We start from the raw sequence: 23429 nt of genomic DNA, 5'->3' as shown, positions 1-23429 counted from the left end.
GTATTAGATGTGGCATGTGGGAGCTTTAGCTGCCACCTGCAAACTCTTAGTTGCGGCACATGGGATCTAGTTCCCTGACCAGGGATTGAACCCAGGCCCCGTCCACTGGGAGCACAGAGTCAGCCACTGGACCACCATGGAAGGCCCTGGGGAGGACTCTTGATGACCGTGGAGCCCCATCTCAGTACCGAGCTCAGGCTCAGCCTGCCACAGGCTGGGGTGCAGCTGAGGCCTGGGCGGAAGGGAGGCTCGGCCAGGCAGTTGGCAGAGGCAGGCTCCCCTCTGGGGGGTGGTAGGAAATGTAGTGGGAGGCACCTTCCTCCTTCCATTCAATCTGCTTCCACACCCACCCGCCCCCCACTCCATTTAACCCTGGAGTCCATGACTCTGACCCACCAACTCCTCCAGCCAGGGCCCCGAGGCACAGCTCTCCTGTGGAGCCGCCACCCCTGGGCCGGCAGCCTCACCTGAGGGACCGCCCTGGCCTGGGCTCAGACACAGAACCGACAAGGCACCTAGGGGCTCCAATGAGGCAACCGGGACTCGTCACCACCCAGACTGTCACCTGAATCTTTAAATGAAAGACCTTAGGCAGCATTTTAGCCAAGTGGCAATACCAGGTCTCCTGTCAGCAAGAATTTTATCTTAGTTACTGGAATAATGGACTGTTTAATACACCCCTTGCTGAGTGTACAAGAAACCTTTTAAACCCATTGTAGGTCCATTTCTGCTAAGGAAAAAGAAACCCCAAAAAGGAAAAAAAAATGAGTTTTAGCTTTAATTTTTATCCAAGTTATACATTAATGTAGTTTGACATATCACAAAGCTCCACAAGGTTTGTTACAATAAAGCAAAGCAGCAGGTTCCTGTCTCCCCCACTGCCTTTCCCCATCTCCGAGGCAACCAGTTTCCCCTCTGTTGGGTTTTAGTTTTGATATTTACCACTGTTTCTAAATTATATATATTTCAATTTAAAAATTTATTTATTTATTCTTGGCTGTGCTGGGTCTTCGCTGTTGCCAGCTTTTTCTCTAGTCGTGACAAGCAGGGGCAACTCTCTCGTTGACATGCCTGGGTTTCCCACTGCAGTGGCTTCTCTTGTTGAGGACCGGCTCTAGAGGGAGCGGGCTTCAGCAGTTTCGGCTTCCGTTCTCTATAGCACAGGCTCAGTGGTTCGTGTGCACGGACTTAGTTGTTCCGTGGTTTGTGGGATCTTTCTGGACCAGGGATCAAACTGGCGTCTTCTGCATTGGCAGGCTGACTCTTTACCACCAAGCCACCAGGGAATCCCCATTTTTCAATGTGAAACTACATTTATTGATATTCTGCGGTTGATGGTTGTGTCACAAACCAAAACAGCCTTGAGGAAGAACAACAGTTAATTCGATCACAAACTTGAGACTTGGGCGGGACTTGGAGGGAGTAGCTTGGGTTTACTCTGGGAACCATTAGCCAGGGTGGCTGGACTGGACATGGGGTCAGAACAGGCAGCTTCTGGAAACCGAGGCCCCCTAAAACCGAGTTCCTCGGCCGTGTTTATGACGAACCTCCCCACCCCAGTCCTTTATTCCTTTTCTCGTTCTGTCCCCGTTCCCCTCAGGATTGCAGAGGATCAAAGGAAACGGGAACTGAAACTGAGCTGGACCCTGTGAAGTCTTTCTGGGTACAAAAGCCCCACTGTGTCCCCCATTTCTTGTTTGTAGGAGTAAAGTCTCCTAGGCCTTCCTTGAGTTCCAAAGAACAGGCTCAAGCAGTTACTAACTAGACAGGCGAGGGAATGTGGAAACAGAGGAAGCAGTCAAGCAAGGAAAGTAAGAAGTGCCTAGGGACTTCCCCGGTGGTCCAGTGGTTAACACGCCACACTCTGAATGCAGAGGGCTGGAGTTCGATCCCTAGTGAGGGAAGTAGATCCCGCATGCCTCAACTGATTTTCCCTCATGCCACAACTAAGACTTGGTGCAGCCAAATAAATAAAATTTTAAAAACAGAAAAGTAAGACGAGCTTAAACAACAGTCACAGAACACCTAGTTCCTCCTCAAGGTTATACCTAACAACCTGACACAAATCTCTGAGTTGTTCTGCAGGAATGAAGCCTGCCTGCTACCCGCCCCTGCCCAGGTGGAGGATGGTGACCACATGCTGACTCCAAGCAGTCAGACCCCAGACTGCCTGGAACCAGGAGGTTGATTACTGAGATTCCCAAAACAGCACCTGGACCACCAGCCAATCAGAAGAAGGTCCATGAGCAGATCATGCACCTCAGACCCTCACTCCTGATGTTGCCTTTAAAACCCTCCCCTGAAAGCCATCATGGAGTATGGGTCTTTTGAGTATGAGTTGCCCTTCCTCCTTGTTTGGCACCTGCAAAAAACTTTGCTTCCCCACAAGCAATGTCAGTAGATGGGCTTTGCTGCTCGCTGGTATAAAGAAAGTTGAGTGCTGAAGAATTGACGCTTTTGAACTGTGGCACTGGAGAAGACTCTTGAGTCCTTTGGACTGCAAGGAGATCAAACCAGTCCATCCTAAAGGAAATCAGTCTTGAATATCCATTGGAAGGAATGATGCTGACGCTGAAGTTCCAATACTTTGGCCACCTGATGTGAAGAACTGACTCATTTGAAAAGACCCTGATGCTGGGAAAGATTGAAAGCAGGAGAAGGGGACGACAGAGGATGAGATGGTTGGATGACACCACCGACTTTATGGACGTGAGTTTGAGTAAGCTCCGGGAGTTGGTGATGGACAGGGAGGCCTGGCATGCTGCAGTCCATGGGGTCGGAGAGTCAGACATGACTGAGCGGCTGAACTGAACTAACTGAACTGGGAGAGGGGAGCTAAGTTCCCTTTGGTAACATCCTGAGGCTTTAAGAATATTCCTATCTTGATTGCGAAGAAAAAAAACCTAATGTGAAGCAGCTTCGGGGGAAGGGAATTGACGGGAAGGCTCCTGGTGGTGGGTGAACCACCAGAAGGCAGAGAAACCCCCCACGTGGCGGCCCTCCAGGTCTCCTGGGGCGGAAACCTGGTGCCTCCGTGGCTCTCGGTCTCCCTTCTCTGAGCCGCTTCCCTACCTCCTGGGGTCCACTGCTTCCTTCACAGTGACTTTCTGGAAACCCAGGCTTCTGTATCTTGCAGCATACCATCCTGGGGAGAGACTGACCCCTTCCCCCAATTCTAGTTAGGAGACCCCCAGAATGGGCCAGGTGTCCACTCCATTGGAGTCCCATCAGAGATGTCATGGTACAGAATGGTGCCTCCTAGTAACCTGAGAAGGTGGGAGGAATGGGCTAGAAGCTGGGGAGCAGGTCCCACAAAGACATGAGTCCACTGGGGAGACAGCCCCAGAGGCCCCCTTCACTGACCAAGCCCACTCCGGCCTTAAGGGGTGCCTACAAGTGGCCCCAGGCAGCTCCTGGGCATCTCAGCCACACATGCCCCCTCCTCAGCGCTGGTTTTCCTCCCCCGCCGTCCACACCACACTCACCACCTGCCACTCTAGAAACAACTTCCCCTCCCAACCCCACGCTCCCCAAGGACATGAGCACAGGGAGGCTCTCAACGGTTGTTGACAAACGAGTGAAGGACAAAGGTCACATCACGTCACAGCCCCGATGAGATCCTCCCCTGACTCTGACGGCCTTTAGCACAGAGTCAAGCTCTTGGGCTGGTGAAGGTGGCCCGTGGGGACCTACCTGTTCCTACCTCACCAGCGTCTCCTTGCCCGTCCTCTGGGCACCCTCTGACCCTGGTGACCCCTGCCCTTCATGGCTCATGTCAGAAAGTTTGGAGTCTCAGCTCCTTCACACACGCAGGCCAGGGGCCGGCGCTTTCTTTCTCTGAGCGCCACCCCTTCTTGGCTAGAAACACACACCTCAGCCTCTGAACCTCACTAGAACCTTGTCCTGCGGTGACATCCTTTGCATCTACACGTCCCTGCCCGCAGTGCCCTGATGTGGGTCCCTGAGGAGACATGCAGGTGCTCTGGGGCAGCTGAAGGAATGACAGGCTTCCTTTTGGACAGTTTTTTTTTTGCTGTCTTGGGTCTTCACTGCTGCGAGGGCTTTCTCTAGTTGCTGCGAGCAGGGCTACTCTGTGTTGGGAGCACCGTCCCCAGAGTGCACGGGCTTCAGGAGCTGCAGCATGTGGGCTTAGGAGTTGTGGCTGGCGGGCCTAGCTGCTCTGTGGCATGTGGGATCTTCTTGGACCAGGAATCTGTACCTATCCACTGTACCACCAGGAAGTCTCTTTGACAAGCTTTGTGTCTCGTCACCGCCTTTATCCACAGCCCCCTAACCCCAAGTGAGGGGCCACAATGGCCGTCTCTCTCCTGAGCCTGGGGGTGTGGCCCCAGCGCACGACACTCGGGTGGTGTCCACGACACCTGCCATCTGAGCAGATGTGGATGAAGGACACGGCTGTAGTCAGGCGGTAAGAGCACTGGGCCACTTGCTCTGGACCTTCAGGCCAGGGTGTGGGGCGGGCAGGTGCCGAATTCTGGGCCTGGCTGGAGACCTGCCCCCTTTCTGGGTGCGGCTCCCCTTCTGTAAATGGGAGGAGGTGCTAGGGTTGCTACGGGTCCCTCAGCTCTGGGCCCATCAGGGCGAGGCCAGTCTCTGCCTCCCCGGCAAGTCCAGGCAGCAAACACCTTGCCTGCTGACCAAGCTGGCTACGCTTCACCGGGGTCCGGGGCTCTGGGGCCGTGAGGAAGGGTGTCCGGCCTGGGGCCATGCTGCCCTGGACCCACCCAGCACGCTGACCCAGCTCTGCCCTGAGGGTGTCCCTCCGAGGAGGCTCTCCTCTGCCCTCGGGTCCCAGGCTCTGTGGGTGGCCCTCGGGGACAGCTGGAGGAGAGGGGGCTGATCCCCCCGGGCGGGGTGTGGGGGGCAGGTGGAGATGTCTCACCCTCGGGCTCTCAGTCAGGCTGCCCGGGCTGCAGAAACCCCTTCACCCATCACCAAACCACCAGACCTCACCTATTTCCCTTCCAGAGCCCCGGCCTTGGCAGTGGGGGTGTCACAGGATCCCGGCCCCTCTCTGAGGCCATGGGGTGCAGGAAGTGGGGGGTGGGGATGGACACAGGGAGATGGGTGCGCTTGCTGTCTGGCATTCTAATTCCATTTCTAATCAGCCAGACTGAGGCCCTGGCGTCCATCTGCCATGCGGCCAGCTCCGTGAATCTTCCTGGACCTGATGGGAGATTCCTGAGGGCGGCCGCCCTGGCTGAGCTGTGAGGGGTGGAGCCAGGCCAGGCCCCACGTCCTGGGTCTAAGGGGCACCCAGCTGCCCCACACACCAGACAGCACTTCACACTTGATTTTATTCCACGACACTGATTTGCTGAAAACCCCCGGTTTCCTGGGCAGGGGCGGGCAGTGGGTAACCGGGCAGAAGGGGGGCTGGCCTCCGGGAGGACCGGGTCTAGCTCTGGGAGGCTGAGCACCTCAGCCTTCCGTCCGGCCAGCCCCACCCTCTACCCACTCCAGCTTAAAAACTGCGCTGCAGAAATAGAACAGGATGAAAAAATAAAAACAAAACCCTGAGTTGTTAAAAACCAAATTAAAAAAAAAAATCCCCGTTGGTGTCAAAAGGTCCTATTCCTAAAAACCAGCAGGGGCGGAGGGGCAGGGGTGGAGAGGGGTGTGGCCAGGCTGGTGGCTTCAGTCTTGCTCCTCCTTGTGGTTACCACACCCCAGCTGGTCCTGCGGGTCTAGGAGGCCCTCGGTGCCCGGTCTCTTCAGGACAGCACTGTACTTGAGGGCGGTGGCCTCTGCCTGCAGCACCACCTCCACCAGGTTGAAGATGGTGATGACCTGAGGGTGAGAAGGGCCCGGCAGGGTGACTGGGGAGGGCCCGGCCAGGGGCACAGCAGGGGCTGGGGCTGGGGCTTCAGGCAAAGCCCAGCTCTGCCAGTCCACCCGGCTGGGCCCCAGCGGCCCTGGCCCTGCCTGTCTCGGCCTCCACGGGCCCGTCAGTAAGCCGTGCTTGTTCAAGGACTGAGGAGGCCGTGGGGTCCTGGTGAGAAGGGAAGGAGCCCGATGCTGCTGTGTGCAACGCCTAGTGGAGGCCGCGCAGTGCCAGGGAGAAAACTTCACCATCTGGGTCTGGCCTCTGAGGCCTGCTGTAGGTGAAATCTGTCCTCCTGGGTAGGAGGTCTACACAGCGTTCATCAGAGTCTCGAAAGGACCCCAAAGCTGAGGACCCCCTGCTTTAGAGGGGCAGGCGGAGGCCCGGCCTCTCCCCAGAGTGGCGATCCCAGGAGGCCGGGCCCACAGAGTGGGGAAGGGGGGAACCTGAGTTCCCACCCAGGGTTGAGGGGAGCTGGGTGCAGGGTGGGGGCAGGGGGACCTAGGAGGGGAGCCCTGAAGCGGATACCCCATGAGGCAGGAGGGGGCTCGCCAAAGAGCTGGGCAGACGGGGATGCGGCGCAGATCTGGGAAGGCAGCCCCACCCTCGCCTCACCTGCTGTACTGGCTCCTGTTCCAAGTCCTCGGGCTCCCAGACTAGTGTCAGCTCCGGCTTCTTGCCCACCTTCTGGAAATGGTGGGACCGCAGGGGCAGCATCTGTGTGTGGGGGGGCAGGGGCGGTGCACAAGCCTGTGCCTCAGGACTCAGGCTCCAGGCACCACCTCTTAACCTCTGACCCTGCAAGGTCTCCTCTCCCCCCAGTGCTTGGAAGCAGTCCCCGCCTTGGCCCACCTCTGACTGACCCGTGATGGAGCTCTCCGCCCTGCCGCCCGGCTCTGGGCTGCTTGACCTTTGATGGGGGAGGACCCCCCAACCTTCGCCTCTTGCCTCTGGCGCACTTCCGGGAGGCCACCTTCGCCAAGGGGCAGGGGCGGGGAGGGGCTGGGGGCTCCGTGTATTGCTGGGGCAGGTGGCAGCCCTGTCCACCTCATCAGGGACTGTTCATGCAAGTGGAGGTGGACCGGGCACCTGGGGCTGGAGGGCCGCCACCCCTCCCAGCCTGGGTCTGTTAGCACAGACAGAGGAGGGGCTGGGCTGTGAGCAGAGACAACCGAGACCTGAATCCCATTGTGTCGATGAACTTCAGGACAAGAGCCCAGTGTTTTTCCTGGCTGCATCGTGCAGCTTGTGGGACCTTCGTTCCCTGACTGGGGATCGAACCCTTGCCTTCAGTAATGAAAGTGCAGAGCCCTAACCACTGGACAGCCAGGGGAATTCCCAACAGGAGCCCGACTTGATTCCTGCTGGACTCCATGTTGTCTCCCTGCTTTAGTCCATTCTATTTATACTGTGTTTATTCCACACTCCATGCTGGGCTCTGCACTCCCCAAAGTGCTCTGGGTGTCAGGAAATCACAGCCGGGGTCAGAGGTCTGCTAGAACAGGTTCCTCAGGTGGCCCTGGACCGGCACCAACTACCCTCAGAAAGAACCTCAAACAGAGTGCCCCCAGAGCGGGACAGAGACAAAGGCTGGCCTCTTCCTTCTTTTCAGGAGACACAGCTTCCAGCGTGGCCTCGGGCCATTCTCTCTGATCTTTCCTTTTCTCATGTTCCTTAAAAAAAAATGTCTCCTAAACCTGCCTTCCCTGCAGCCTACACTGGTTTGGGACGGACCTGGTCTCTGGTTGCTCGAGTCCTTGGGAAAGAGGCCCAAGGCCGACCTTTGACCTGGACCCCTGGCCCCAGGCAGGACCCCTGGGTGTCTCAGTAGGCCCATTCGGTGGACTTGGTGCTACCACAGCTAAGTGAGGTTAGTGTCACCACCTCATGTGGACAGGGATGGGGGCTCGGCCTAGGCTCCCATCCTGCCTGCTCCTGAGTCTAATAAGGGCTGTCCCTGGGCCGAGACCACAGCAGATGCTGGGAAAACGAAGTAGACCCGCAGCGGGAACAGGGACAGGCAGGTAGGAAGGAAGTGTGCTGAGTGGACACAGCTTGGTGCTCCCTCTGCCCTCCCATCCTGACTCCCCTGGGGCCCAGAGCATCCTGATTCAGCCCACAGCATCCCGACTCCTCCCTGGGGCCCAGAACATCCTCAATCAGCCCAGAGCATCCCGACCCCTCTGGGGCCCAGAGCCTCCTCAATCAGCCCAGAGCATCCCGACTCCTCCCTGGGGCCCAGAGCATCCTCAATCAGCCCAGAGCATCCCGACCCCTCTGGGGCCCAGAGCATCCTCAATCAGCCCAGAGCATCCCGACTCCTCCCTGGGGCCCAGAGCATCCCGACTCCCCAGGAGCCCGGCACTCACGTTACAGTAGACGCGCTTCTGCACCCCATAGCGCAGCACCAGCACGTCGAAGGCTTGGTTCAGGACGCCCATCACCATGGCTTCTGACTCCAGGGGGCCACTCTCCTGCGGGGGCAGGGCTCCAGCCAGGGCTCGGCCAAGGAATGCGGCGTTTCACCGGGGTCCACCCCAGCTGCTAAAGGGCCCAGACTCCCAGGGGGACTCCTTGTGTAGGCGCCAGGCGGGGTGGTGGGGCGCAGGGAGGGAAAGGGGCGGGGACAGCTGGTGGCCTCACCCTGACCAGAATGGCGAAGAAGAGGCCGGTGCTGAGCTCCTGCACGCGCTTGGACGCCATGCGGCGGTCATTGCAGTGGTCGGCCTGCTTCTGCAGGGAGTCGGGCTCCACGTCTGGAAGCTCCCGGTAGCCTGGACAGAGCATGGTCTGGGGTTGATGGGAGGGCGCCCTCTGTGCACCAGTCAAGGCGCGGGGAGCAGCGGCACAGTGCCACTGGCCCAGGCGGAGTGAGGCCTGCCTGTGCTGGGCTCAGGAGGGCCAAGAACGGGGTGTGGCCATGGTCAGGGCCCTGGGACCCCGAGCATGTGCTCATAGGGAGAGGTTCTGGGCACAGGCTGCCCTGCGGCTCAGGGTGCCCACCCCACCCAGCAAGGCCTCCCCAGGGATGGCATGTGGTCTCTAGCCGCCAGGCACCCACTCTGGGCATGGCTGGCATCGCCCCCCCGGGTTGCCCCCTTACCCAGCGCACTGGCCAGAAGGCGGTGAACCAGGACATCCGCGAAACGGCGGATCGGGGAGGTGAAGTGCGTGTAGAGCGGCACATTGAGGGCGTAGTGGCGGAACTGGGCTGGGTCCCGCAGAGCTCCTGAGCAGAAGTACACAGCCATCTGGGGGGTGGGGGGAGAAACGGGGGGGAACCTCAGGGCTGGGCCAGACCAGGTTGGCGCCCGGTATACTCTGCAAGCCTGGGAGACTCACCAGGAGGGGCGCTGGGGGCATGGGCCCACCTGCCAGGCTGTGGACAGCTGAACAAAGCTGGGGAGGCCTGCAGAGACCAGGGACTGTTCCATGTGAGGCAGGGGGGTGGGGGTGGGGGTGGAGTGGTGGTGGTTATCCTTGGGGTTGCCATGGGGCTGACTGGAGTCATGGGGGCCCTCACCCCTTTCCTGCTGAGGCCCAGTGTGGGGCTTACCTAGACACCTCTGCTGGGGATTGGAAGTGGAGTCACTGGGGTGGGGGGTGGCGGGGGAAGGACGTGTGCTTCTTGCTGCTGCTGTTGCTAAGTCACTTCAGTCGTGTTGGACTCTGTGTGACCCCATAGACGACAGCCCACCAGGCTCCCCCATCCCTGGGATTCTCCAGGCAAGAACACTGGAGTGGGTTGCCATTTCCTTCTCCAATGCATGAAAGTGAAAAGTGAAAGTGAAGTCGCTCAGTCCTGTCCGACTCTTAGTGACCCCATGGACTGCAGCCCACCAGGCTCCTCCGTCCATGGGATTTTCCAGGCAAGAGTACTGGAATGGGGTGCCATTGCCTTCTCCAGTGCTTCTTGCTAGGAACCCTTAAGATGTTGAAAGGCCTTCTCTCTCAGAGTCCTGGGGGAGCAGCTGTGCAAGCCCTCGGGGAGGTGGGGAGAAGGGCAGGGGGACCACGGGCTGAAGTCAGAGGACTTCAGGGAGGAGCTGGACCCATCCTCGTGCACAGGAGCTCACCGCTGGGTTTTAGGGGCTATTACTGCCAGGACCCAGGAGGAAGGAACAGTTCTGGTTGCCTCTCCCTAGGACGGGGCTGGGGGTGGCTATGCGGGAAACCATGGCCATGCTGGGCCAGGGGCCAGAAGTGTCCTTCATCAGGACACAAGCCCGATGGCCCCATGTGGCCAGAGTGCAAGGTAGGAGAGAAGGTCCAGGATGCCCCTACCCAGAGCAAAACACGTGCCTGGCTTGTCCTCTCTGGCCCTGGCCCTGACTTGGGTCATGACTCACCAACTTCCAGCCCTCTGGCCCTGACTCCTGACCTGCTGACGGCCACGCCTGCACCCTGGCACCCCTGTGCCCCCAAGGCTTGACCTTTCGTTAGCCAAGGGAGGCAGCAGTTGGTCAGCCTCCCAACCTTGGCCCTTCTTGTCTCTAACAACCTGTCTTGAGACCAAGACCCTGAGTGCTGAGGTCAGAAGGGCCTCCTGTAGGGCAGGAGTTGGGACTGAGGCTCAGGGGGAGACACTGAGTGTCGGTGGGGAAACAGCAAACAGCCCGGCTCCCATGGTGCAGCTGTGCTGATAGCCTGGGCCACGGTCCCTGGAGGGTACCCATGATGCTCGGGAGCCAGTGACCAGGCTTCTCGGCCAGGAACTCAGTCACACCCACGTGTGTTCACTCGCTCCCTCCCTTGCCTCACACTCACACCCTCACACTCTCTCATACCCTCCTGTGTGTTGGGACAAACGCACAGCCAGTTCCACTTACTCTGTGATCGAAGGTCCTGGAAGCCAGGACGCAGCTGGAGCAGACCTGCTCTGCTGCCCAGCTCTGCTTCCCTTCTGGTCCCCCTGGGCCCTGGTTACGTCTGGGGTGAGTCAACGAGGGAGGTGGGAGCCGCCTCCCCCGAGAGCCACGTTTGGCCTTTGTCATCAGCAGTGGCCCAGGTCCCCAGATGAGCTGGGTGAGGAGGACAGAGGGCCCTGGCCCCCTTCCTGGGCAGTGGGGGTGTCTCTGGGCAGGGTGAGATGGATGAGGACCCAGAAATGGGCAGAGACAGAGGACCAGGCACCCTGGTCTCTCTGGTCCCTCCCTGAGATCAGATCCCAGGCCGAGGCTGGTCTCTGAGGTCACTGCAGGCGAGGCCAGGGTGAGTCTGGTCTTTGTCAGGCTCTGGGTGACTGAGGACGGGACCCCTTCCCTTGGAGCTTCAGGGCTGGGTTCACCTTGAGGGTGAGTGGCTTCCAGAGGCTGGTGGAGGAAATGGGGTCCCCACTGGCCTCGTTTGTGGTGTCAAGCCCAGTGGCCAGAGATGCACGCCCTCCCTCTCCATTGGTGGTGGGGGGTGCTTTATGGTGCCCGGTGTGGGGCAGACATTTGTGAGTGGGGGCAGGGTTATGGCTGCTGCTGCTGCTAAGTCGCTTCAGTCGTGTCTGACTCTGTGCGACCCCATAGACGGAAGCCAGGGGGTAGGGGTCCTTCTCCGACCAGACCCAAATGGATCTGATGGTCCCATTCCTGGCAGCACCAGAGGCCTCAGAAGTCAACTGTGAGCTGCTGAGGTTCTTGTGGACAGACTGGATCTGCCCAGTGACGGAGCCTCTGGACAGCACCCCTAGGCTGCCCTGGGCCCACCACTGCTCCTGTTCACACTGGCAGCACTTGCTGACCAGACAGGGCACTGGGGGCCAGGGGGTAGGGGTCCTTCCCAAAATGCTTGGCCCCCCAGGGCCTCCAAGCTCAGCCTTGGAGGGCTGAAACTGGTGGCCAGAAGCCAGCCCACTGACTACCTCCTGGGTGGCCAGCCTGTCTTCCAGCTGCAGACAGAGCCCCATGCCTGATTCCTTCTCTCATGGTCATCTGGGGCAAGGAGACTTCTCTGGCTGGGGTCCCCAAGCCACAGTGGGGGCTGAGGACTCAGGGAGACCAACACACTTTCCTGCCCCAGGTCCCCATCTGCCCATGAGTTGCTGACTAGGCCGCATTTGAGCCCAAGCTGGTCTGATCTGTGGGGACCAGGCCCTGGAGTCTTGGGGGGGGATGCCTGGGCTGGCTCCCCTCCTGCTGTCAGGAAACAGAGCCCCAGGGGCTGTGCAGGGGGAGAAGTAAGGCTCAATTGGCTCCTCTGAGGCCCAGACAAGGGGCCCTTGAGCAGGACAGGTTGGCAAGTCGGAGCCAGGGGTGGTAGGGAGCCCAGGGGCCACCTGTTCTGGATGCTTCCCAGGGGGCATCCTCCCCACATCGCCCCTCTCCCCACACCTCCCCTCAGGTTCTCCAAGCCCGGAGAGGTCCTGTGTGCTCCCGGGGCGGGAGGCGGGGTGGATGGAGGACCGGCCCTGCCTTACCTGCATGGGCCGGGAGCACATGTTGGTGAGCACCTCCTTCCGGGCCAGGGAGTACTTGTCATCTCCGAACATTTCGGTCAGACTTTTCTAGAAGAACCACGTGAAACGCAGTCAGGCCTGGGGAGAGAGGCTCGGAGGCCCTGTCCCCTGCTGATCACCTGAGACCTGGCTCTGGGAGGAAAGACCAGCCGAGGGCCCCAGCCCTGCTCAGATGGCCACGGGTGGCCTGCAGGGGTTTGTTGGTGGGGTGGGGGACGGCCAGCAGCCCCCAGCCTGTGTCCCAGGCTGGGCCTGCCTTGAGGGTCCTGGCTCGAGGGAAGTCTTTCCACATCTGGCTGGCTGGCCTGGACAGACTGGCTTCCTGTCTGACCTCGGGCACCCCAGGCCCAGAGCAGATGGGGCCGGTCCCCCTGCTGTGGAATCAGGGCGGAGGCCATGGATTCCTGAGTCATGTGATGCTCAGTTCTTGGGGGGTGGGTATCTGAAAGCCCCCCATGAAAAACAGCCTCTGGTTTCCACCAATCCTGGTGCCCTGAGAGAGCCTGAGCTCAGCCCATTCCTGCCCACAGGACCCCTGCCCACAGCTAGGCCTGAGGGCACCCCCTCAGTCTCCTGGGCTCCCCGCCAGGCCCTGCAAGATGAAGGCCTTGTCCCCAGGGCCTTTTGTCTCCCTTGCAGGGGAGACCGGGCTGAAGGGCAAGGGACCCTGGTGGGATGCAGTTGGCTGCTGAACCCTGGCTTCCTGGCCTGCCTCCTGCTTTCCCCAGCAGGGCCTCCCCAGGCCCCATGTTCCCAGCACTCACGTTGAGGGCGCCTGCAGAGCTGAAGTCCATGGGCAGCCCCATCTGGTCACAGAATTCCACCAGGTCATTGAGCATCTTGGTCTGGGGTGGGGGGTGCCGCCGCAGCAGGGCTTGCTCAGGGAAGGCGCGGTGGATCTTGTGGGCCACGGCCATGTTGGCCAAAAGCATGAACTCCTCCACGAGCCTGCAGCGGGGGGTGGGGTGGGAACGTGGGGGGGTCATTCTTTCTCACTTCTCGGTTGGCTGGCTCTCTTGTATCCTTGTTTTGGCTTAAAGATGCCCTCCTGGCATCCAATATACTTTTATAAACTTATTTTTAATTGGAGAATAATTGCTTTACAATAGTGGTGTTGGTTTCTGCTGTACAACAACATGAACCAGCTGTGAGTATACATATAACCCCCCTCCCTCGTGAGCCTCCCTGCCCCCCTTCCCACCTCCCACCTTATCTCTCTAGATCATCCCGGAGCACGCATCCCAGCTTGTTTCCTGCAAGCTGCTTTCTCCCTCATCCCTCTGCTCATGCCTCTCACTGCACTAACCAGTCTGTACTCCTCTCTGCTGATGGGTCAGCTCGTGTGCTGCGTCTCCCACCAGATAGGGGTCCGGGGAGGGTGCCTATCTTATTCCCGGCTGCAGCCCCAGTGCTTGGGACCTCACCCGACCCAGAGAAGGTGATTAGTAAAGATCTCTGATGAATGACAAAGTCTCCCAGAACACTGGGGGCATCTCCTGTGCCTGGGCGGGCCAGGAGAACCCAGGGGGCTCTGCAGGGCTGTGCAGAGGCAGGTGTGCAGACCCAGGGCTCCCTGTTCCCAGGAGCGCTTGGCTCTTTTTCCTCCCTGGAAAGATGAGGGTTTCTGAGGATGAACAAGAGAGTTACAGGTGGCAGAGGAAACTCAGGCATTTGGGGATAAGGCAAACGTAGTGTGTGTGCGTGCGTGCTAAGTTGCTTCAGTCGTGTCTGACTCTTTGCGACGCTATGGACTGTAGCCCACCAGCCTCTTGTGTTCGTGGGATTCTCCAGGCAAGAATACTGGAGTGGGTTGCCATACCCTTCTCCAGGGGATCTTCCCAACCCAGGGATTGAACCCATATCTCTTATGTCTCCTGCACTGACAGGCAGGTTCTTTACCACTAGTGCCGCCTGGGAAGCCCAAACACACTGTATGGGAGAGCCTGCCCCCGGGCCACCACCACAGGGGAGACTCGCAGGCCCTTGCCCAGCCTAGGGGAGATCCTCCTCAGTGCAGCCCACACTGGGCTGCACGTCAAGCCCGTGCTGCTCCCATGGGGGCGGGAGAGGTCGGGGAGGAGCCCCGGGAGGCTGGGCGGCAGTTGGGGGATACGCGTCCCCTTCCTGGAGGTGCAGGCAGTGCTTGGGGTGAGCCCCATCCCCTCCCCAAGCTCTTAAGTCACAGCCAGTGAGGGGGGAAGAGAGTGTGAGCAGGCAGAGCCCCGCCTTCCTGATGGGTCTCCCTGCTGAGGACTGGCTCTGGTCTAACAAGCTGCCCCCCACAGCATGTCCGCCCCTCAACAAAGGCCTCCCTCTGAGAAAGAGTGGTGGGATGCCCCAGGCCAGACACCACCGGCGCCAGGCCTGGACCTTGGGAGGAGGTCCACCCACGCCTGCACTGCCAGCTCCTCCTCTCTGGGTACCCTGCTGGGCCGCCTCCAGCCCACCGCCCACCGTAGGACAGAGGTTGGGCAAAGGAGACCACAGGTCTGGTCTCAGAGGCCCTTCTGCCATCTAGGAGGCCTGTGTGTGGAATAAGGAGCTTCTCCTTTCCCTACGGGGTTGCAGCAATAGTCTTTCAAGCAGCCATCCGACCTCCCTATCATCTGTCCTGATCACATCATTTCCTGCTGAAAACCCTTGAGTTCACACATGGGAACCTGACCATCAAGTCTTGAGAGGTGAGGCCTGCATCCTGGCTCCAGCACGTCCTTGCTGTAGAACCCCGAACAAGGCACTGACCGTGTCTGATCCATTTTCTTCAGGGATAATAATAGTACTTATTTCACAGAATGGTTGTGAAACAACAGGAGGAAAATGTGCCTGGTGTGACATCAGCATCAAAGACACGGCAGGTGCTGGGAATTCCCTGGAGGTCCTGTGGCTAGGACCATGCTTCCACTGCCAAGGGCATGGCTCAAGCACTGGTCATTGGGGAACTAAGATCCCGCAGTTGGTGCAGCAAGGCCAAGCCAAAAAAAACGAAAAAAACACAAGAGGTGCTTCCCTCTTTCTACCTTCCATGCTAAATGGCCTGGGGTCTCCTCGTGGGGTCCTGTGATTTCCATCCCTGCCATCTGACACCCCCTTTGACCTCTCCACGCTTCTATGAAGGCCATCTCCATCACTCCTGGGCACTTACTGCATGACTAGCCACTTTGACGAGGGTCAGCCTGTCTAGGGGGCTTCCCTTGTGGCTCAGCTGGTAAAGAATCTGCCTGCAATGTGGGAGACCTGGGTTAGGAAGATTCCTTGGAGAAGGGAATGGCAACCCACTGCAGTATTCTGGCCTGGAGAATTCCATGGACTGTATAGTCCATGAGGGCACAAAGAATTGGACATGACTGAGCCTGTCTAGGGCCACCTATGTCACAGTCTAGCACCATATGACACCTCACATTGGTTTTCATGTTTAGCTCTGGTCACCGGAAGAGGAGTCTCAAGTCCTGCTAGATATGTCTTATCTGCTTTCTGGTGGCTGAGATGGTAAAGAATCTGCCCACAATGCAGGAGACACGGGTTCGATCCCTGGGTCTGGAAGATCCCCTGGAGAAGGGTACGGCAACCCACTCCAGTATTTTTGCCTAGAGAATCCCATGGACAGAGGAGCCTGGCGGGCTACAGTCCATGGGGTTGCAAAGTCAGACACCACTGAGTCACTAACACTTTTCTCCCCACACTGCTGTTGGTCAGACCCTGCGGAGCATTATCACCTAAATGTTTCAGACACAGTTCATTCATCTATCCATTGCCCGCTCAGCACATACAATTGTTTGCCAGGTGGATCCATACATGTCTCCTCATGCAGTCCAAGTGTCGCTGTGGCTGGGGGTAGGTGGGGATAGGGTGGACACTCGGCCTGCTCCTCGGAGCCCCGTGTCTCCATCCTGCACCTTGGGGCTGATCTGGGATGCATTTCACGGCGCGGCCAGCAGGGGACAGCATGGCCCCATGACAGGGCTGTGTGAGCTCAGCCCAGGACCGGCACGCGGCAGGGCAGGGCTGGGGGCTCCAGCCTGAGCTCCCACCCACAAGGCCTTGGGTCAAAGGAACTGAATGTGCAGGGACCCCCCAGTCAGGGGCTGTGCTCGTGCCCCTATTTCCTGCAGGGCCCCTCCCCCAGCCCCATCTTAAGGAGGAGACCCCAAAGGGAAGGGACAGGAGGGTGGGGGTGAAGCCCGGAGCCCCAGCAGCGACAACAGCCCTTAGGCCCCGCTTCTCCAGTCACCCCATTACTTGTCTGCCCTGGGCCCTGGTACTGTCCCATGCATCAGCTGGGGTGGTAAGAGAAAGACAAGTGTGCTGCTGTTTACCTTGAGAAGAGAGTCCGGGGACGCCTTGGTCACGGGGGCTGACCTTGGATGAGACCCTTGGTGCCTCTGTGGGCTCCCACCCCTGGGTATCTCCGTGCTTCCCTCAGGACAGGGGCCAGGGGTTAAGAGGCAGCCTGTGGAACTCATTCCAACATGGTTCAGAGAGGCAGAGCATTCCTGCCAGAGAAAACATCAATGTCCCCTGGGAGGGATGGGACACAGACCCCTAGTGTCTAGGACAGCTTCAGGGGCCACTTCCCCACAACCTGTCCTTATCACTGCAGGTGGGAGGCGGGGGAGAGAGGAAATGCAAGTGTGTGGACATGAGAAAGTAGAGCGGGGGCCTGGAGCCCGAGCCAGTAGAGCCCTGGGGGAGCTGGAGGGTGCAGCACAGATGGTGGGGGTCCCCTGTGCAGTCGGGGAACAGGAGGCCAAGGGGAAGGCCAGCGGTCAGCAGTCAGATTCTAGTGAGTTCAGATTCACAGTCAGCAATGGGGCTGGGCACCCGGAATGGGAGGCGGCTGGCCAGTCCTGGGGGCTCTCATCTGGGCCAGCGAAGGGGCCCCTCTCTCAGGGCTTCTCTGGGCCCCTCGCGGGTCAGTTCCTGGACAGGCCTGCAGGGGGCGGCCAGCATCTTCCTCCCACAGGACCCAGGATGTGGCAGGAGCCGCTTAGAACCCACGAACTTCTGGGCAGGAGACAGTCTTGCTTTGTAAATTGCAGCCCTGCGAATCGAGGCCCAGGGATCTCTGGGCTCCCAGTCAATGTGTGTTTCCTTGTCCAAGGCCAGGTCTGGGCTGAGGGCTTTGCTCGGGCAGGAATAGGCTATTAGAAGAAGTTCCCGCCGCTGACCTGTCACCCTTGACCCTGATCTCCTCCCACCTTTGAGAGGCAGAGCTACAGGCCCAGGCCAGTAGCCAGAGCTCAGATGGGGCTGCAAGAGGCCCTGGGTGGTTAGGACATCCTCTGAGAGCAAACTGCACATACTGGGGTCTGATATCCAAGTGGGGATGGAGCTGGGCATGCTCCCTGGTCGGGGCCCCTGCCCTGATGGTAACCCTGCCCCCGCCCCAGCCTGACACAGGTGTGAGATCACTACCTCTGCGGGGAAGGCGGTGTGTGTGTGTGTGTGTGTCTGCGTGCTGGATCTCAGCTTTCACCTGACAACTGCCCTAAATAGGGCTCAGGAAAGGCCACCAGCTGGGAGCATCTTCCAGACAGCAGGCCACATGGACAGAGCCAGGCACCAGGCCTGGCATTGGCTGAGCATCTATCTGAGCCCATTGCCACCAGGGGCCCCGTGACCTGGAGGGCCGGGGCAGGCTCTGCAGTGACAAACACATGGACGGCTCACCGGGGCCGTGCCAGGATGCAAGCTCAGCAGCACTCAGTCCACAACACCCCACCCACCTGTGCTCTGGGCCTCTGGGTGCCGGAGGGGAAGGCGTCTCACCCCAGGGAGGAGGTGAGCAAGCCTAGAGGTGTCACAATCACCTGCTACAGCAGGGAAAGACCACAAGCAACCTACACACAAGGACACGCCCTCCTCACGCAGCAACGACGCCTTGTCTAGCATAACGTTTGCCGAAGTACGTTACTTAAAGAAAAGGTATAAACATGTATGAAATACTAAGGTCTAATTTTACGTGATTTTTTTTTTTTTTTTACTACAGGATATCCTGCATGTGGACAGCCCAAGGCAACAGGAGAAGGGGGAAAGTTAGTGGTATCAGCTCAGGAGCTTGTCTTGAGTCGCAGCTCTGCCACTCACAAGCAGTGTGATTTCAGAAACATTTCTTAACCTCTCTGAATCTCAATTTACTTACCTGAAAAAATGGGCATGCACTAACCTGGTCTTAAATATTACATTATTATCATGCATACTACAGCAGTGACTGGCCTGGGTGCCCCAAACCTAAGATGCAGGCTGAACAGAGCAAGATCCTAGAGGCTTCCCACCCTGATGCCAGAGCCTCGGTCCACAGCCTTCATCTCTTAGCAACTGGCCTCCCTACTTCTGGCCACTCCCAGCTGTTTCTGTCTTCACATCCAGAGAGACGCTTTCCTTCTCGAAGGCAAATCTGGTCACGCCCCTCTCCCACATGAAGCCCTTCAGTGGTGACCACTGTCCTGGGACAGTTCCACCTCTTGGTAAAACGAGGTTTCCCCTTGTCTGGTGCCAGCATCACCTCCCCTTCTTTGTCCCCCACCCCTCACACTCCAGCTCATTCTCGGGCCTCTTTCTTGCTTCTGTCCCTTTGCACTGCTGTTCCCTGAGCCTGGAATCTGAGACCTTTCTCCTCGAATCTCTTTTTCTCTGATGTCCCTTCCTCTGGGGAGGCAGCATGAGATGCCCACCTGGCGGCTGCGTGCTTCCGGGGCACCCAGACCTGCCCCGTCACAGCACTCAGCCCGCACCATCATCACCCTTTGATCACAGGCTGTGTCTCCCCTCTCTACCCTGTGCCGCCTACCCTGAGCCCAGTGTGAGTCCAGCACAGTGTAGATGCTCAATAAGCCTGTGCATGATGAAGGATTCCCAGGAAGGGGCACAGTCAGGCGTCAAGAGGGCCATGCCCCTGCCACAATGCCCCCTTTCTTCATGGGTACACGGCCCTCATGCATCTATTTCTGATCCGCTAACTCAGCATTAAAAAACTAAGACCACAGCATCCAGTCCCATCACTTCATGGCAAAGAGAAAGGGAAAAAGTGGAAACAGTGACAGATTTTATTTTCCTGGGCTCAAAAATCACCATCATGGATGGTGACTGCAGCCATGAAATTAAAGGACACTTGCTCCTTAGAAGGAAAGCTATGACAAACCTAGATAGCATATTAAAAAGCAGAGACAACACTTTGCTGACAAAGATTTGTATAGTCAAAGCTACGGCTTTTCCAGTAGTCATGTATGGATGTGAGAGCTGGACCATAAAGAAGGCTGAGCACTGAAGAATTGATGTTTTTGAACTGTGGTGCTAGAGAAGACTCATGAGAGTCTCTTGGACTGCAAGGAGATCAAACTAGTTAATCCTAAAGGAAAAAAAACCATGAATATTCAAAGGAAGGACTTATACTGAAGCTGAAGCCCCAGTACTTTGGCCACCTGATGCAAAGAGCTAACTCACTGGAAAGACCCTGATGCTGGGAAAGAGTGAAGGCAAAAGGAGAAGGGGTCGACAGAGGATGAGATGGTTAGATAGCATTACTTACTCAACAGATATGAATTTGAGCAAACTCCAGGAGACAGTGGAGGACAGAGGAGCCTGGTGTGCTATAGTCCATGGGTTGCAAAAAGTCAGACACGACTTAGCAACTGAACAAAAACAAAGAGAAGAGCTCTACTGACATCATTCCCCTACAGCCCTCTCCGGCTGTTTACCCATCTTCCAAGTCTACAGAGCACCAATTCCTATTTAGAGGAAGCTGGTGGCCTTGTCATTTCAACCAACCAAAGTAAGGTGTCTCCCATCTGCAGCCATTAATTTGTTCACTGCCTCACCCTCTAAAACTTCTTTGGAGCTGCTGCTGTGGGTCGGTGCAAGGAGAAAGGGAAGAGACATCCGTTAAGCACCTGTGACAGTGGACAGGCCACAGACCAATCAAATCCTCCTGCAGCCTGGGAAGTGCTCTCACCCCTTTCTGATGCGTGGCGAGGCTTAAGGTGCAAAAACAAGAGGTGATCAGGCCCAGGTCCCACAGCTCTGTAACCAGCAGCTGGGCTTCACCGCCCACCTGTGTGACCTGGAGGCCCTGCTGCCTCTGCTGTATCCCAGGCACTGCTCAGGAAGCCTCAGCCTGCCCTCCAGGAGCCCCCAACCTCGCGAGGGTGGGGGTAGGATATGCTGACAAATCCAAGATCAATCTCAAGCAATGGCCGAGAGGTGGGAAACAGTTTACATGAAAAGGATGAAAGAGTCAATCATGGAGGAGAGCAAAGAAAGCATCAGGCGTGTCTGGAAAATAAGGGATCGAGGGAGAAGGACTAAGAGGTGAGGGCAGAGCCTGGGGAGCCAGACTCCAGGATGGGGGCGCACGGGGGAGCTGGGGGAGACGCTGGATGAGGACGGTCAGGAAGGAGCACACATTGCCCTGGGGTGCAAGGAGCAGAGGCCCGGGGCAGTCAGGCGGAAGCAGAGGGGCTGAGGCTTGCAGGCAGCAGCAGAGACAGAGGAGGACAGGGCAGGCCCGCATTCAGAGCTGCATGCAGGTGAGGCCCCGGGAGTGAGCTGGTCATGGGCACAGAGGGCGGAGGGGGCAGGGGCACAGAGTGGGGTGAGGAGGTCCGAGGGGCGTGAGAGCAGGGAGCAAGGTGCAGGCGGGCAAGTGTCCGCTGTGCAGACCTCATGTCGGGGAAGAAGAGGCAAGAGAGAGCGAGCCCTGGACTTGGCAAGGAGCAGCCAGCCATGGCCGTGAGGCTGGGGACGTAGGCTCAGAAAACCAAAGACTGAAGGGCGAGGGAGGTCACGTGCGGACTCCTCTCAGCATGTGTGTGGGTGAGACAGGCAAGAGTTAGTTTGCAGAAATGTTGTGAAGGGCTTGTGTAATTTTTTCCAGTTGTTGCTTTAAGCTTCCAAAAGATGGTAGGACCCGGGGGGAGATCCTGTGTGAGGAGCACTGAATAACCTTGCAGCTTCGCCCAAGGCGCTGTCCCTAAAATTGTTTCAAGGCTACTGGGTGCAGGAGAGAAGAGTAGGGTCCATACCCATCTGGGTCAACAGAGAGTGAAGTGACAGTCACTCAGACGTGTCCAACTCTTTGTGATCCTATGGACTGCAGCCCACCAGTCTCCTCTGTCTATGGGATTCTCCAGGCAAGAATACTGGAGTGGGTTGCCCCCTGAAAAGGGACGACGGACAGGGCACCCTCCATGGGCTGACCCGGGGTGGGGATTGCTGTCTTCTGCACCATGGAAAAGGCAGCCGTGGTCCAGACTGAGGTCAGAGCGGGGCTGGGCACGCTGGGTGGGCTACTCTGCACTCCCACAGAACTCCCAGAGACAATGGCCGAGGCTGGCACTGGCAGTGGGGTCTCAGCCTGGGCACTGTGCCGACCTGCAGGCAGGCCCCTGGCCCCCGCACTCCTCTGCGCCCATCCAAGGAACCCTGCCTGGCGAGAGTGGCTGGGCCTCCTAGGATGTTCCGTTTCCAGATACATTTTTACCAGGCTAACCAGGTGAGGAACTCAGCCCACCCCTTCCCTACCCAGAACACTCAGAAAGCGGCTTTGGAAATGACTGGGGAGCCAGGCAGCCAGGGCACAGTGGCGTGGCCGCTGCCCAAACCTGAAAGTGCATCCATTTTCAAAGCTCAAGAGCAACTCGGGGCAACGAGCACAGCTCTACTTTGCTTCTGCCCTGAGCCACCAGGGCCCTTGTCGCAGACACTCTGCGGGAGCCTCATGAAGATGGAAATCGGGCCGCTTACAGAGAGCAGTTTCAATTAGCTCTTGGTGAAAACTGCTAACTTGGAAATTGGATAAGAATTGCTCCCAGCCAGTTTTCAATTCATTTCTTCTGAAGACTATACATTTTCTCCACTTGGGCACATCCTCTCTGTGGGGCTGGGAGCCCCTGGGCTTCGCGTGGGCCGCGGAGGCAGCCGCTGGGCCTCTCGTAAGAGCTGTGCACCCGAGCATGGCCCCTTCTCTGAGGTTGAGCAGCTCTGGAGGGGGTCGGGGGGCTCTCCCTGCGGCCCCTAACCGAGTGCAGTGAGGTGGAAAACGCAAGGGCCTGGCCCGGGTGAGGTGGAGAGTCAGTGGCTAAATAACGCAACAGTGGGAGCTGCTAGGGATGGGATGGGAGGGTGGCAGTGGGGGGAACTCAGGGAACTCATACCCCGGAGAGCTGGAAAGGGGAGGCCTGGAGAAAGGGAACCATAGGCAGAGTCGCCTGGGTGGTGGGTGGGTGGCTGGGGGCGGATCGCACCAGAGGAAAACTCAGCTGATTGACAGGTGGTTGCCCACCCACAGCAGGCCTGGATCCCCGCTGCAGGCCTCTGAGTGGAGGGTGCTTCGGCCGCGGCCCGGGCCTCTCGCTGACCCTTCTCCTCCTGGGCTCGCTGCAACCTGCTGAGCATTTTGGACATTCCCATGAAACCACAGGGAAATGAATGGGGCCGGGTTCACAGGCATGGAAAACCCCAGAGGAGAAGGCCTCTGGAGCCAGACATAACAGGCCCTGCGGGTGAGGCCGGAGCCAGATTTCCTCTTCGGGGGAGGCTGGATCCCCTCCAGGGCCTTCCTATAGGTTCAGCGGGCGGGGCCCAGCTGCAGTGAGGAGGCACGTTTCAGCTGCTTGTTTTTTCTAGCTCTGAGAGAAGTCTCCAGAGGCTGGGAGTTCATCAGGGCCCTTGAGCCTCGAGTGTCGGGTCCTGCCAAAAGGGAGGCCCAGTGGCTGCGGTAGGGAGTCGGGAGGGGACTTGCCTGGAGCTGGGCTGACAGGCAGAAAGCCCTTTGTCAGCGCAAAGAAGCTAGAGAAGCCTCGTTCCCTTCTCTAGGCCCAGGGCTCAGCTCTGGGAGGCACCGGCAGGCCAGTGCCCTGGGCTGCACTAGAGGCCAAAAATTGCCCCAAAGCAGAACTAGGAGGCAGTTTGTGCTGTGCCGCCACGAAAAGCTAGTAATTAGGGCTTAATTAGGGCTTGCTCGCTCTGCCTTTTGATGACACACATGTCTTCCTCCACTTGCAGTGGCTATCCAACTAGAATTAGAGCCGCTAACCAGAGGAGAAAGGGCGAAGCCACACAGAAGTGCCCCCTGCAATGGCTTATCTGCCTGGCTTGGACCCCCTGGTTGGGGCCCCTTTAATGCCCCAGCCCAACAGAGGGGGC

The 23429-nt window shown here is 58.3% G+C and overlaps 1 protein-coding gene across 4 annotated transcripts in view; it reads right to left on the bottom strand.

Moving 5' to 3' along the window:
- Window positions 1-765: 765 nt before the first annotated feature.
- DIS3L2 (DIS3 like 3'-5' exoribonuclease 2) overlaps window positions 766-23429 on the bottom strand; it is a 362444-nt gene continuing 339780 nt past the window's right edge. For all 4 annotated transcript variants that reach the window (XM_061388312.1, XM_061388328.1, XM_061388319.1 and 1 more), the window contains exons 15-21: window positions 13055-13238; window positions 12252-12338; window positions 8949-9096; window positions 8489-8619; window positions 8215-8319; window positions 6461-6562; window positions 766-5811 (exon numbers count right to left, since the gene is read on the bottom strand). In XM_061388312.1, the coding sequence (XP_061244296.1) occupies window positions 5659-5811; window positions 6461-6562; window positions 8215-8319; window positions 8489-8619; window positions 8949-9096; window positions 12252-12338; window positions 13055-13238 (910 nt within the window). In that variant the 3' untranslated portion in view covers window positions 766-5658. The remainder of the gene's footprint in view (window positions 5812-6460; window positions 6563-8214; window positions 8320-8488; window positions 8620-8948; window positions 9097-12251; window positions 12339-13054; window positions 13239-23429) is intronic.

Source organism: Bos javanicus, chromosome 2 (genome assembly GCF_032452875.1).
Source record: "Bos javanicus breed banteng chromosome 2, ARS-OSU_banteng_1.0, whole genome shotgun sequence".
NCBI lineage: Eukaryota > Metazoa > Chordata > Mammalia > Artiodactyla > Bovidae > Bos > Bos javanicus.
Note: the sequence above shows the minus strand (reverse complement) of the source record. Positions and strands in the feature narration are given on the sequence as shown.